The sequence below is a fragment of the Leucoraja erinacea genome, chromosome 19, assembly GCF_028641065.1.
Source record: "Leucoraja erinacea ecotype New England chromosome 19, Leri_hhj_1, whole genome shotgun sequence".
Classification (NCBI taxonomy): domain Eukaryota; kingdom Metazoa; phylum Chordata; class Chondrichthyes; order Rajiformes; family Rajidae; genus Leucoraja; species Leucoraja erinaceus.
Genome location: NC_073395.1, coordinates 38,738,601 through 38,752,463, shown reverse-complemented (window position 1 = coordinate 38,752,463; position 13,863 = coordinate 38,738,601). Strand labels below are relative to the sequence as shown.

The 13,863-nt window shown below is 44.7% G+C and overlaps 1 protein-coding gene across 1 annotated transcript in view; it reads left to right on the top strand.

Moving 5' to 3' along the window:
* The window catches only part of met (MET proto-oncogene, receptor tyrosine kinase), a 236,937-nt gene that overhangs the window by 131,113 nt on the left and 91,961 nt on the right, over nucleotides 1–13,863 (top strand). The window contains 4 exon segments of the mRNA XM_055649985.1: nucleotides 1,602–1,769; nucleotides 5,889–6,049; nucleotides 8,647–8,758; nucleotides 10,772–10,908. Coding sequence (XP_055505960.1) covers nucleotides 1,602–1,769; nucleotides 5,889–6,049; nucleotides 8,647–8,758; nucleotides 10,772–10,908 — 578 coding nt within the window.

Below are 13,863 nucleotides of genomic sequence, written 5' to 3'. Positions count from 1 at the left end.
TTGCCGTTTTAAAAATCGATCATTTTTTAGTCGCAGGTCTAGTCGAAGCCGGTTTTCTTCATAGTTGAGGAAGGTTTTCAACGTATGCGTGGGAGGTGGTAGGAGGTTGCAGGTCACCTCGACCTTGATTTTTTTTTAGGTGGAGGGAAAGGTCACCAGAGGTTGCTGTTTAGGTCTCCTAAGTGGGACAAGGGGCTTAAGGCAGCAACTCTACCGCTGCGCCACCGTGCTGCAAAATCTTGCAAGAACACCATCTGACCACCAATTGCCCAGTGAAATGTTGAACTTGGTCCTTTCCTGTCATTTACCGATGAAATTGGAGTCATTGAATGGAAAGCAAGTTCTGATATGCTCCTTCCTGCCATTTCTCAGCCTGTGTGTTGAGCTGGTCTGTAAAGTATCTGCTCACAGCTCCAGAGACTTGGGTTGACTCGTGATCTCATGTGCTGTCTGTGTGCAGTTTACACATTCTCCCTGGAACCAAATTTGATCCCTGCAGGTGCACCAGTTTCTTCCCACATCCAGCAGACAAGTCGTTAGCTTAATTGGCTACTCCAGGTTATACCTAGTATAGATTGGTGGCAAAAAACTGAAAGGTGGCATGTGGGGGGAGAATAGTTTACATGTGGGAGAAAGGAGCTGCAATAAAAAATGCATGTAACACTCGACAGATCAGGCAGCTTCCATGGAAAGGAAAACATTTAATGTTTCCAGTCTGAGACCCATGTACTTCCAGCTTTTCCTACCTTCATTTCAGATTTACATCATCTATATTTATTTTCATGTATATTTAGAGGGGAATAGAACTTTTACAAGTATTAGCATAGACTCAATGGGCCAAATGGTATAGCAGGCAGTGAAGAAAGCTAATGGCAGGTTGGCCTTCATTGTGAGAGGATTTGACTTCAGGAGCAAGGAGGTCCTACTGCAGTCGTGCAGGGCCCTGGTGAAACTACCACTGCACCTACGGCACGAGAATTCTCGCTACTCTCCATGGCGGCTTCATTTGTGTGACCGCACATTTTTCAACACATTAAAAAATTAGCGGTGACCAGAATGAATCCGTGACTAGTTCCGAGAATGCGCGAACTAATCACGAACATGAAGGCGAGTCCTCGGCAACCACCCGTGAACATGTGATGACTGCATAGTCTCCTGTAGTCGCCTAAAAAGTCGCCTAAGTGGGACAGGCCCATCAGATCTTCGTTGCTAAAGGATTCATGGGATATGGGGAAAAAGCAGGAACGGACTACTGATTTTAGATGATCAGCCATGATCATATTAAATGGCAGGGCTGGCTCAAAGGGCCGAATGGCCTACTCCCGCACTTATTTTTCCATGTTTCCATGATATCTTTGTCACAATATAGTATGAGTATATCTGAGCAATCAGGAAGCAACACTTGAGCCTAAAGTGTTTATTTTGACCCTGATCTGACACAACACAATATATCTGGTATATTATGATCAGTCAATGTTTCGTGTGGATTGGATTATAGATCCTTTACTTCCTTTGTTAGTGAAATGGGGAAGCTATAACCATGTAATAAATTCCTATTTGTTTAAAGTTTAATTACCCAATGTGTTTTTTTCTCTCTCTAGATAAGCAAATTGCCTTTAACAGCTGCAAGGTGTGGCCATTTCTTGTCCTGCAGTAAGTGTTTAACAGCTCCGTCCTTCATGGGCTGTGGCTGGTGTAGTGGAAGGTGTTCCCGAAAGCAGGAATGCATGACTCACATGTTGAACATCTGCCCTGCTATTATCAGAGAGGTAAGAATTATCAAACTTTTCTGTGAAGTTTAGCTTCATGATGCCACTCGAGTATTATTGTGATAATATTTTAGTATTTCGACTAAAAATGCGTTCTGCTCATTTCTTCAATATTTTATAATGAATTACTTTGCCAACTAAAAATCCAGGCTTAAATTCCTTTGTATAGTGTTAGTACTAGTGCTTTTTGTGTTTTGTACTAGTATTGAGTAATATTGATAGCATTTAAGTATTTTAATTTTCTTCAACATTTTACAAACTAATAGCAATGCCAACTAAAAATCCAGGCATAATGTACAGTGCATCCCCTGAGCATGATGTGGTAGAAGGCAGTGCAATGGCACAGCTGGTAGGGCAACTACCTCACAGTGCCAGAGTTCCAGGTTCGATCCTGGCGTTGGGTGCTGAGTGTATGGTATTTGCACGTTCTTCCCGCGACTGTGTGGGTTCACTCCGGGTGTTCCGGTTCCCTCCCACATCCCAAAGATGTGCGGGTTTATAGGTTAATTGGCCTCTGTACATTGCCCTTACTGTATAGGGGATGGATGAGAAAGTGGGATAATGCAGAGCCAATGTGAGCGGGGAATAATGGTCAGTGTGGGCCAAAGGGCCTGTTTCCTTGTTGTATCTCTAAAAATATCCAAAGCACATCCCTTCAACAAAATCAAATTCAAATGTATTTGTCACTTGCACCCGAAGGTGCAGTGAAATGTGTGGAACACTGATGTATACTCACTCTGTCTTCTCTGCACAAGTGAAGCGTACACACCTGGTCAAATGTCCTGTACAGAGACTCAATCAAATTCTCTCTACTAGCACTCTCCTCTGCCTGGCGGAACTTATAAACCATATAACAATTTCAGCACGGAAACAGGCCATCTCGGCCCTACAAGTCCGTGCCTACACAACTTTTTTTCCCTTAGTCCCACCTGCCTGCACTCATACCATAACCCTCCATTCCCTTCTCATCCATATGCCTATCCAATTTATTTTTAAATGAAACTTATCCTCACTCTCAACAAATTCTCTTTGGACATCTCACTTCAAGTTAAAGGTGTAGCCATGGGCACTCACACTCACACTTCCTTTTTGTCAGTGACATTGAACAGTCCTTATTCCAAACGCACACTGGCACCATCCCCCAATTCTTGCTCCACTACATCGATGACTGCATCGAGGCTGCCTCCTGCACCCATGCAGAACTTGTGGACCTCATTCTTCACCACAAACTTCCACCTTGTCGCCACATTCACTTGCACCATCTCTGACACCTCTCTCCCCTTTCTTGATCTCTCTGTCTCCGTCACAGGGGACAGAATATAGATTGACGTCTACTATCAACCTACTGAATCTCACAATCTGGATTCCATCTCCTCCCACCCTGCCTCTTGCAACGACACTATCTCCCACTCTCAATTTCTCCATCTCCACCATATCTGCTCCCAAGATGAAGCCTTCTATTCAAGGACCTGAGATGCCCTCTTTCTTTCGTAAACGTGGTTTCCCACTGTCAAAGATGGATCCCTCCTAAAGGGCCTGTCTCACTTTCACGACATAGTTCACGACCTCTGCCGAGTTTGCCCTTGACTCGTACTCGCAACATGGTCGGTACGAGATCATAGGAGGTCGTAGGTAGGTTGTAGCGGGTCGTGATGCTACTAGGTACTCGTGGCATTAAGTAGGTCGGGGCATTTTTCTAGCCTGATGTAAAATGTCCACGAGTAAAAAAGGCCTTGAATTAGGTTATGTAAGTGGGACATGCCCTTATTCTGCACTCACTTCCCCTCCCCCCTCTATCCACGTTCTCCTGAGATGCTGCCTGATCCACTGAATTACTCCAGCACTTTGGCTCTTGCAAGTTGGGGTATGCTCATTCAGCAACTTCAAACACACCAAAGACGTGCAGGTTTGTAGGTTAATTGGCTTGGGTTGGTATAAGTGTAAATAAGTTGTCCCTGGTCTGTGTAGGATAATGTGTGAGGGTCGCTGGCCAAAGGGCCTGTTTCCGCGCGGTATCTCTGAACTAAACCTCTGGCACGCACACTGGTGCAAAACTTAACTGGAGAACTGTGGCCTGATTTGGCATCAGTTAAAGGCATTGATTGCGGATTCTCTTTTAAATATCTTCCTTGGTTTTTGCCCTTTCCCTTCCTGACTGTAACTATGTCAAGCTTCTCCACTCCGGATGTACAAACCCAACAACTCATTGTGACACAATCGTGTTACCAAACCCACTGCTGCTCCCCTGTTGCTGCCCTATCTCTGGAAGCTGCTGCAATCCCCTTCACCCCATCTACTCTTTTCCACTGATACTCCATTGCCCCTTCATCTGCTCACCTGATCCTCCACAGCCTTACTTACCCCCTGCCCACTTGCCCTCCATCCCAGCGTGCTCTCAACCCATTCACAAGTCCCCGTATTGCTGTAGCGAAATTTGAGTTGCCATTGCAGCACACCAATAAAAATAAAACACAACATTCAAGAATTTGACATTAAACATAAAAAAACATCCCCCCACAATGGTTCCCACTGAGGGAAGGCAGCAAAGTCCAGTCCTCTTCCTCTTGTTCACCTGTGATAGCCTTTAGTGCAAGATGGATCCAGTAAAGTCTGATCTAAGGTAGTCCGAGAGACTCCAACGAGGTAGATAGTAGTTCAGGACTGCTCTCTTGTTGTGCTCTGTCAGGGTAAATCCAGATTAACAGGAGGATACTAGGTAATGTGGTCGCCAGGGAAATTGCTGTAGGAAAAAGGTTGGTTGGTGGAAACATAGAGTGGACCAGGGAATCGTGAAATGAATGGTTCCTGCTCCCTGCTGAATGATGGAGGAGTGTTGTAGATGTGCTGATGGTGGAAGCTCTCTGAAAGTGGAGGACATTGCAGAGAATGATCTGCTGAATGCAAAGACTGGCGAGTTGGAAGGACCATTGTTCCATCCCAATGGAAAGGGCTAAGAGCAGAGGTGTAAGAGGTGGATGAGAAGCAGTTAAAATGTTTATTAACAGTTATTGAGAGGGGATAAGAAGGAAGACATTGATCTCATCCATTGGCATCACCAGTCACCTTGTATCGTACAAAACCAGAGTGGGAATGTCATCCTTGATCTCAAGGCGGAGAAAACCCCTGGTGAACCCCATGGAAGCAGTGATGAGGATTAGATAATGTATAGGAAGGATGTGGACTAAACCCAACATGCTTCCCTTCCCTTGACCTGTTCGCTGTGGACAGATGCAGGTTTACACCGAAGATAGACACAAAGTGCTAGAGAATACCAACAGGACAGGCAACATCTCTGGATAAATGAATGGGTGACATTTTGGCTCGAGACCCTTCTTCAGACTGAGAGGGAGACATAGAGTTATTTCATTGGGTTTTATATCAATGTGCCATGACCAGTACAGCTGGTTTCCACTTCCCACAGAAGCACTCTGTACCTATACCTCTGTATCTACATCTGCAACTGACTCGTAAATTACGTCTTTGGTGCAAGAGTGTTTCACAGCTGAGAGGAGCCAGTCAACTGCCTGGAGTGGTGCACTCAATATAGAAATCATCAAATCACTTTCCATTTTAGAAATGTTCAAGAAGGAACTGCAGATGCTGGAAATGTCTAGTTTTCATATCTGCTGTATTGAATGATCATTGCTACTTGTATGACTAGAATACCTGAGGACTTGTCCCCTCAACACTAGACGTGAAAGGAGTTATTCAGCATTATGATGAAGCACGTTTTGTTGATATTTAATTTGGAGATACAGTCTGCACCGACCAGCGATCACTGCACATTAACACCACTCTACTAGGGACAATTTAACATTTATGACCAAGCCAATTAACCTACAAACCTGTACGTCTTTAGAGTTTGGGAGGAAACTAAAGTTCTCGGAGAAAACCCACACGGATCATGGGGAGAACATGCAAACTCCTTACAGACAGCACCCGTAGCCAGGATCGAACCCAGGTCTCTGGCACAGTACCAAGGCACCAGCGCCACCGTTCTGTCCTACAGTCTCTACATTACATTTTTATCTGCTCTGTTTAATGATTCGGGGAGTTGTACAACCAACGGTTTGCGAATGGATGCTGCTTGTTTCACTTTCTTGCTTTAACCACTTTCAGATCTCTCCGCTAACTGCCCCCTCAGAGGGTGGAACAAGGCTGATCATTTGTGGAAGGAATTTTGAAACCATGAAAATCGGTAAAGTAAGTGCTAAAACGACGGCCATAATTGTCGGAACTGCTCCCTGCAAATTGGAAGCAAACAGAAGCAACAGGAACAGGTATGCCAAGAATGTGTAATTCTAGCTAAATATTAACTTGCGATCTAACCCAATGTGGATCGCTGACATAACCCATATCATGACACTTCAGTACTTATTGTTATTACACTTCAGTTTATTTGTACTATTTCAGTTTTAATTATTACTAATTATATCACTGTAGAGTCATGGAGTCTTTACACAGGAGATAGACACAAAGCTGGAGTAACTCAGCGGGACAGGCATCATCTCTGGAGAGAAGGAATGGGTGACGTTCCAGGTCGAGACCCTTCTTCAGATTCTGGTCTCGACCTGAAACATCACCCATTCCTTCTCTCCACAGATGCTGCCTGTCCCGCTGAATTCCTCCAGCATTTTAAGTCTATCTTCATTTTAAACCAGCAAGCAGGTACTATAACAATATTTAATATGCATTTGGACAGGTACAAGGATAAAAAAGGTTTAGAGAGATATGGGCAGATTGGACTAGTTTAGACGTGGCTTCTCGGTTGGAATGGGCAAGTTGGGCCGAAGGGCCTGTTTCCATGCTGTATGACTCCATGCAATGTTTGCGGGACTCGAGGCAGTCTGTGGTAACTCCTCTCTGTCTGACAACACAGTTATGGACTTCCCTTGTTCTAGGCTAAAGGACATTTCTCGATTGATCCCTACACAATGAATGATCCTGGTGCATTCTCTCCAATTTCCACTAACAGATTCTGGCTGACTAAAGTTTTGATTTTTGCTCCATCACCATCTTGCCTGTTAAGGGCCTGTCCCACTTGGGTGACCTAATCCGCGAGTTCTGGTGAGTTTGCCCTCGACTCGTACTCGCAGCATGGTCGACACAAGATACAAGATACAAGATACATTTAATTGTCATTTGGACCCCTTGAGGTCCAAACGAAATGCCGTTTCTGCAGCCATACATTACAAACAAATAGACCCAAGACAACACAATTTACGACACGACACAAGGAGGTCTTTGTAACTCTCCTTCATGCTCGAGAGTGGTCACCGCGTACTCGAGGCCTCAGCTCGGTCATGGCGTTTTTTTCAATATGTAAAAAAATGCCGCGAGTAAAAAAAGGTCGCCATGGGGAAAATCGATACTTTTTTTACTCGTTGATTTAGTCGTACGTAATCGAGGGTAGTTGAAGGTAGTCGTAGATAGTCTTCATCATAGTCGAAGGGAGTTCGAAGGAGGTCGTCTTCACTCTCCTATTCAGTGTCCAATTTTCCCAAAGTTAGTCGTAGCTAGTCAACGCTGTTCTTCAACATAGTCGAAGGAGGTCTTCAACATGTCATTTTTTAAAACTCACCAATTAGGTCGCCCAAGTGGGACAGCCCCTTTACGTGAGTCTGGGACAGCATAAACCTGGTGACAATAGAATGACCACCTGTGTAATCGCTCAAATGATGACCTGTTTACACTTGGGTGTAATCTTGGATGCTTGTCTTCTGTTCCAAACCTCCACTTGCTTCATTGCACCATCACCGCCAGCCCATAATCGGCGAACATTAATGCTGAACATCTCGGGCGGCAGGGAGAGTATAAAACCAACCGCTTCTTCCAATCCCCTAAGTATTCCTAGTTTTCTCACCTCATTTTTTTGAAAAAGTACCTCCCTAACGGTGAGTATAAGAAAGAACTGCAGATGCTGGAAAAATCGAAGCAAGACAAAAATGCTGGAGAAACTCCGTCGGTGAGGCAGCATTAGTACTTGCGCTTGTTATCAGTTGATGTGTTTTAACCAATCTCCACTTGTCTTATTCCTCATTCTTTCCCCCAAAACTATAACTCTTCCCCGGTTGTGAAGGAAAGGTCCCTGACTCGAAGCATTAACTGATTCCTCTGGCCACAGTTGCTGCTTGACTGGCGGAGTTTCATTTTTAGTTTAGTTTAGAGGTACAGGGCGCTTCGGCCCACCGAGCCCGCACCGACCAGCGATCCCCACACAATAACATCATCCTGCACACACTGGGGACAATTGCATGTCTGCCAATCCAATTAACCCCAAATCCTCTACGTCTTTGAAGTGTGAGAGGGAACTGGAGATCCTAGAGAAAACCCACTTGGGTCATGTGGAGGAAGTACAAACTCTGTACAGACAGCACCCGTAGTCAGGATCGAACCTGGGTCTCTGGTGCTGTAAAGCAGTAATTCTACTGTTATGCCACAGTGCAGCCCCTACATTCCCTGTTCTCTCCTTTTTTTCCCTTGTTAGTCCTTGAATATCTGCAGCACTGGTTATGTGAATGCTCTCACCTTCAGTGGGTGAAAAAAAAGTTTTATTCAGATAAAGAAAATAATGAAAGCAAATCGATTGATCATACATTCATATTTTTAACATGAAGATAGATACAATTTGCTGGAGTAACTCAGTAGGACAGGCAGGATCTCTGGAAAGAAGCAATTGGTGATGTTTCAGGTCGAGACCCTTCTTCAGACCCGAAATGTCACCCATTCCTTCTCTCCAGAGATGCTGCCTCTCCCGCTGAATTACTCCAGCATTTTGCGTCTATCTTCGGTTTAAACCGGCATCTGCAATAACGAGGATGAATTATAATGTCTTATTTCCTGTTTTGTAATGTCAGTTAATTTTTTTTTTCCAAAGACTTGTTTGCCTATTGGAAGCACTTAACGTCACACAAGATTATAATCCAGTCTACATTCATTTAACATTGAACAGAAATTTAACAACACAAGCCGTCGGCTTTTCTTTCGTGGTAAGAAATGTGGTTTTCTATTTTTGCATTGTTAGTATCCCTAATTTTATTTTTAATGTGATAACGTGACCTTTTGATAATGATGTTAATTGTAAGCTGCAGCTGTCTTTTGAAGCATTTGACCATTGGTGGGGAGAGAGAGAGGGGGAGAGAGAGAGATCTGCCTCTGTATTAATCTGTACACAACCCACACAGAGCTATCATCCGGCCTCCTTTTCACATATGGTCATTTTCCTCTGGAAATTGAAGCACTGCAATAGTTGTTCATGCACTGACAAGCACAAACCTGACTCGTGGTATTAAATTGTCAATTAAAAATGTGAGCCAACTTCAGATAGATCTCCGCATAAATAGAAAGCTATTGGAGGAATGCAGCTGGAAGGCGGTGAGTGCCACTGAAATTTTAAATCCTTTTTAAATATTTTGAACTTGCCACTAAACTGGCTTGGGTTTCCTCCAGCTTGTCTGGTTTCCTCCCACATCCCAAAGACGTGTGGGTTTGTCGGTGAATTGCCCTTGGTTTATAGGGAATGGATAAGTCTCAACTCATTCATAGTTCTATTCCGACTTGCAATCATTGGCTGGGCCTTTCAGTTGTTACAACATCCTCCCAAGCCACAACGTTTTCAGTTGAAGATTTCTCATGCTGCATGATCAGTGCATTTTTGCAGTAAATTTGCAGTGTGAGGCTTTGAGTTGCTGCTCCCGTGGTTGGCCCCAGAGATGTATCTGCAGTCTTATCCTGTCCAGCAAAGCTCATAGTTCTCGGCCAAAGCTGAGGCTCGGGCATTCCAATTAGCATCATCTTCACTGAATGTTTGATTGATTAAATGAGGGATTCAGCTTGGAAAGAGTTCCTGCAGCCCGATCCACACCGACCACCCTTTCTATGTTATCCCTCTCCCTACACAATGTGGTTACAATTAACCTATAAACCTGCATGTCTTTGGGATACGGGGGTAACTGGAGCACCCAGAGGAAGCCTTCATGGTCACAGGGAGAACATGCAAACTCCACACAGGCAGTGCCTGAGGTAAGGATTGAAGATCTCTCCTGGTCCCAGACCACTGATGCAATTATAAAGAAAGCACATCAGCACCTCCACTTCCTGAGAAGATTACAGAGAGTCAGTATGTCGAGGAGGACTCTCTCGAACTTCTACAGGTGCACAGTAGAGAGCATGCTGACCGGTTGCATCGTGGCTTGGTTCGGCAACTTGTGTGCCCAGGAGCGGAAAAGACTACAAAAAGTTGTAAACACGGCCCAGTCCATCATCGGCTCTGACCTCCCTACCATCGAGGGGATCTATCACAGTCGCTGCCTCAAAAAGGCTGGCAGCATCATCAAGGACCCACACCATCCTGGCCACATACTCATCTCTCCACTGCCACCAGGTAGAAGGTACAGGAGCCTGAAATCTGCAACGACCAGGTTCAGGAATAGCTACTTCCCCACAGCCATCAGACAATTAAATTAAACTCAAACAAAAATCGGAACTTTAACAGCCTATTGCACTTTATATGCGTGCGTGCATGTGTGTGTTCAATGGTATATGGTCACACTGATCTGTTCTGTATTTATTTAATTATGCCTACTATATTCTGTTATGCTGAAGCAAAGCGAGAATTTCATTGTCCTATCTGGGACACATGACAATAAACTCTCTTGAACTTGGGTCTCTGGCACTGAGACAGCAACTCTACCAGCTGCAACACTGTACTGTCCTCAAGTTAGAGAGGAGAAACTCATCTCCTGCAAATGCAGAAAAAAAAATAGTGACGAGAGATGTGATGCCCGAGGTTGAATTAAACCAGTTGGAAACTGACGTGGGCCCTGTTGAGAAGAGTGGTAATTTCTCAGAGAAGCCTGATGGCAGCAAATACCCACGGCCCCTTAATAATCAGCCTTCCTAAAGTACAGCGCACTGGTGTACAGGCAAACCCTCTGCTATTTCTCATTCAAAATGAACAATGGAATTTGACCAATTTTCTTTTGTTTGCGATCGGGTGACAGAATCCAGCGATTACCAGCATCTCTCCCACTTATGGTTCAAAGTCCGGAGGGACCCGACTGACAATCACCGGCAAGTACTTGGACAGCGGAAACAGAAGGGAGGTTTCCATTGGAGGAAAAGCATGTGATTTAAAAAGGTATGTTTTTCTTTTTAAGAAGCGTGGTTCATAGAAACATAGAAAGCAAGTAGGACATTCGGCCCTCCGAGCCAACACCGCCATTCAATATGATTATGATTGATCATCCAAAATCAGTGCCACGTTCCTGCTTTTTCCCCATATCCCTTGATTTTGTTAGTCCTAAGAGCTATATCTTACTCTCTCTTGAAAACATCCAGTGAATTGGCCTCCAATGCCTTCTGTAGCAGAGAATTCCACAGATTCACAACTCTATGGGTGACCCCCTGGTTCTGGACCCAACATCAAGAATATTTTTCCTGCATCTAGCCTGTCCAATCCCTTAATAATTGTATATGTTTCTATAAGATTCCCTCTCATCTCTCTAAATGCCAGTGAATACAAGCCCAGTCAATCCATTATTTCATCATATGTTAGTCTCGCCATCCCAGGAATTAAGCCAATGAGCCTACTCTGCACTCCCTCAATAGCAAGAATGTCCTTCCTCAAATTAGGAGATGAGAACAGCACACAGTTAATAAAAAGGAAACTGCATAAAACTCCAAAAAGGAAAAGGCACTAGATCCTATTTACTTGCTTCCCATTTTGCTTATTTGCATTATTGTGAGTTACGACACAATAGTTGCATAAGTAGAAGATTGTGGTTGCTGGCAATCTGAAATTTAATCAAGAGATCCAGGAAATACGAATTCACCTGAAGCGTTCTCTGAGTCTCCTTCCAAAGATGCTTCCTTCTCCATCCTGTATTTCAAGCAATTCCTGTTCTCAGTGCAGTCGTTACATAGTGTATAGGGTGACAGTATATTCATGTAATCTGTCGGCTAAAAATCCCTAAGGACTGAGGCAGTGGAAGAGGGCTCGGCCCGAGCCGGCTGCCTGACCCTTTTCCGGGGTCACGTCCGCGCCCGGCTGGTTTTAGAAAGGGACCACGCGCTGTCTACGGGCACCCTGGGCTCTGCGGGAGGTGGAATGTATTCTCAATAAGGATGGGGAAATTAGTTGTATGATATTCAGAATTTAAGAATATTTGTTTGACTTTGTATCATGGTGTTGGGTTTGTTTGTATTGTTTTGTGTTGTACATGTCATTTTTGTAAATAATTGATTAAAATTATTTTGGGTTTAAAAAAAAAAAAAAAAAGGCTGATGCAACTTTGAGGACCAACGAGGTTTAGATAAACTAAGTGTTCTTCCATAACTTGATCTGGCAAATAGAAGGTTTGTAGTCACTAATTAATAGTGGAGAACCCTTCGTTGGCCCAATGGCTCCATCTTCTGTTTCCGAAGAGAATTGTCACAGATTACACCAACCCCCCCAAAAAAAATACAGGTCAATGTTTTTCATTCATGTGAAAATGAAAAACAAAAGTTCTGGCAGCTGGTGGAGCTGCTGCCTTGTACTGCCAGACACCCAGGTTTGATTCTGTTTGTGTGGACCTCTACCTCTGACTGCGTGCGTTTCCTCGGGGTGCTCCCATATCCCAGAGACGTGCGGGTTAATTGGCCTCAAGATATCGCCCTTAATGTGGAGGGCGAGGTTGCAAAAGTGGAATAACGCAGGGATAATGTAAACGGGTGATCCATGGTCTGGGTGGAGTCGGTGGGAGGTGGAGCACTTTTCCAAGCTGCATCTCTAAATTAAACTCCCACAACACTGCAGATGTTCGAAATCAAAGTACCGACCAACCCACTCGCGTTCCACACACAGATTGCATCGGTGGGAAGAGAAACAGAGACAGTACTTCAGATGTTAATCGGTTAATCAGACTGCTCGCATCTGAATTTCATCAGTTCTGCTGAGGTTCTAAGCAGAGCTATGCATTTTATAAATTTATTCTTCAATATTAGCAATCTAATGAACCAAAGCTTTCATTAGATTGTTTGCAGCAAGTAGAGGGGGCCGTCGAGAACAAATGGGCACCCGGCATGGTAGGGGGGGGTGAGAACAAAGAGGGACTATTGGGGACTAATGAACACTTTGTAAAGGGCCTGTCCCACTTGACCGTCATGTGCTCCTCATTTACACATCATATGTAAAATAGGTCGACGCGTCGTGATGCGCAACGTCGCTCGCAAATCACTCGTCATCGTGACGTCATTGGAATACCGTGCGGCAGGAAGTTGACGCAAGGACGTTGACACATGGGGACGTAACCATGCGTCACGTGATACACGTGAGACGTCGGGACGCCAATGCGTTAGTGTGCGTACCCAATGCGTCAGCGATACGTCACGCAGGTGGTGCGCGAGGATTTTGTTCCTGTACTAAATCCTGGAGCGCCGCACGCCACCGCATACGATTCCACGCCTCACCATGCACATCGCATGCGCGTCCCACGTGTCTCGACACGTCAACCTAATTTACATATAAGGCGTAAATGAGGCACAAATGAAGGCCAAGCAGGACAGGCCCTTAACTTTGTCAGAGCCCTTTATCAGTGACTCTTTACATACTTGCGTATGGCATTCAAAACAAAGAATTTCACTGTGACATGTCACGTGTGATAATAAAGTATCAAACAAATAGAAAGTAGGCCTCGAAGCCACCAGAGGCCTAGGCTGCAGTGTGGCACAGCTTGGGTTGCTGCTACTCATGTGCAGTGTGGGTTCAATCCTAGCTTCCCATGCTGTCTGTATGAGACTTAAAAGGGTCCCGACCTGAAACGTCGCCCATTCCTTCCCTCCAGAGATGCTGCCTGTTCCGCTGAGTTACTCCAGCATTTTGGGTCCATCTCCCCATTACAGTGTTTGTTCTCCGGGTGCTCCAACATTCCAAAGCGGGCGGTTTGGTGGGTTAATTGGCCTCTGTAAATTATCCTGATCGCACGGTACAAATGTGTGATTTGTCTTTTTTTTCCTCATAGGGCAAATATCTTATTCCAGGATAGACACAAAATGCTGGAGTAACTCAGTGGGACAGGCAGCATCTCTGGAGAGAAGGAAGAAGTCAGAAGAA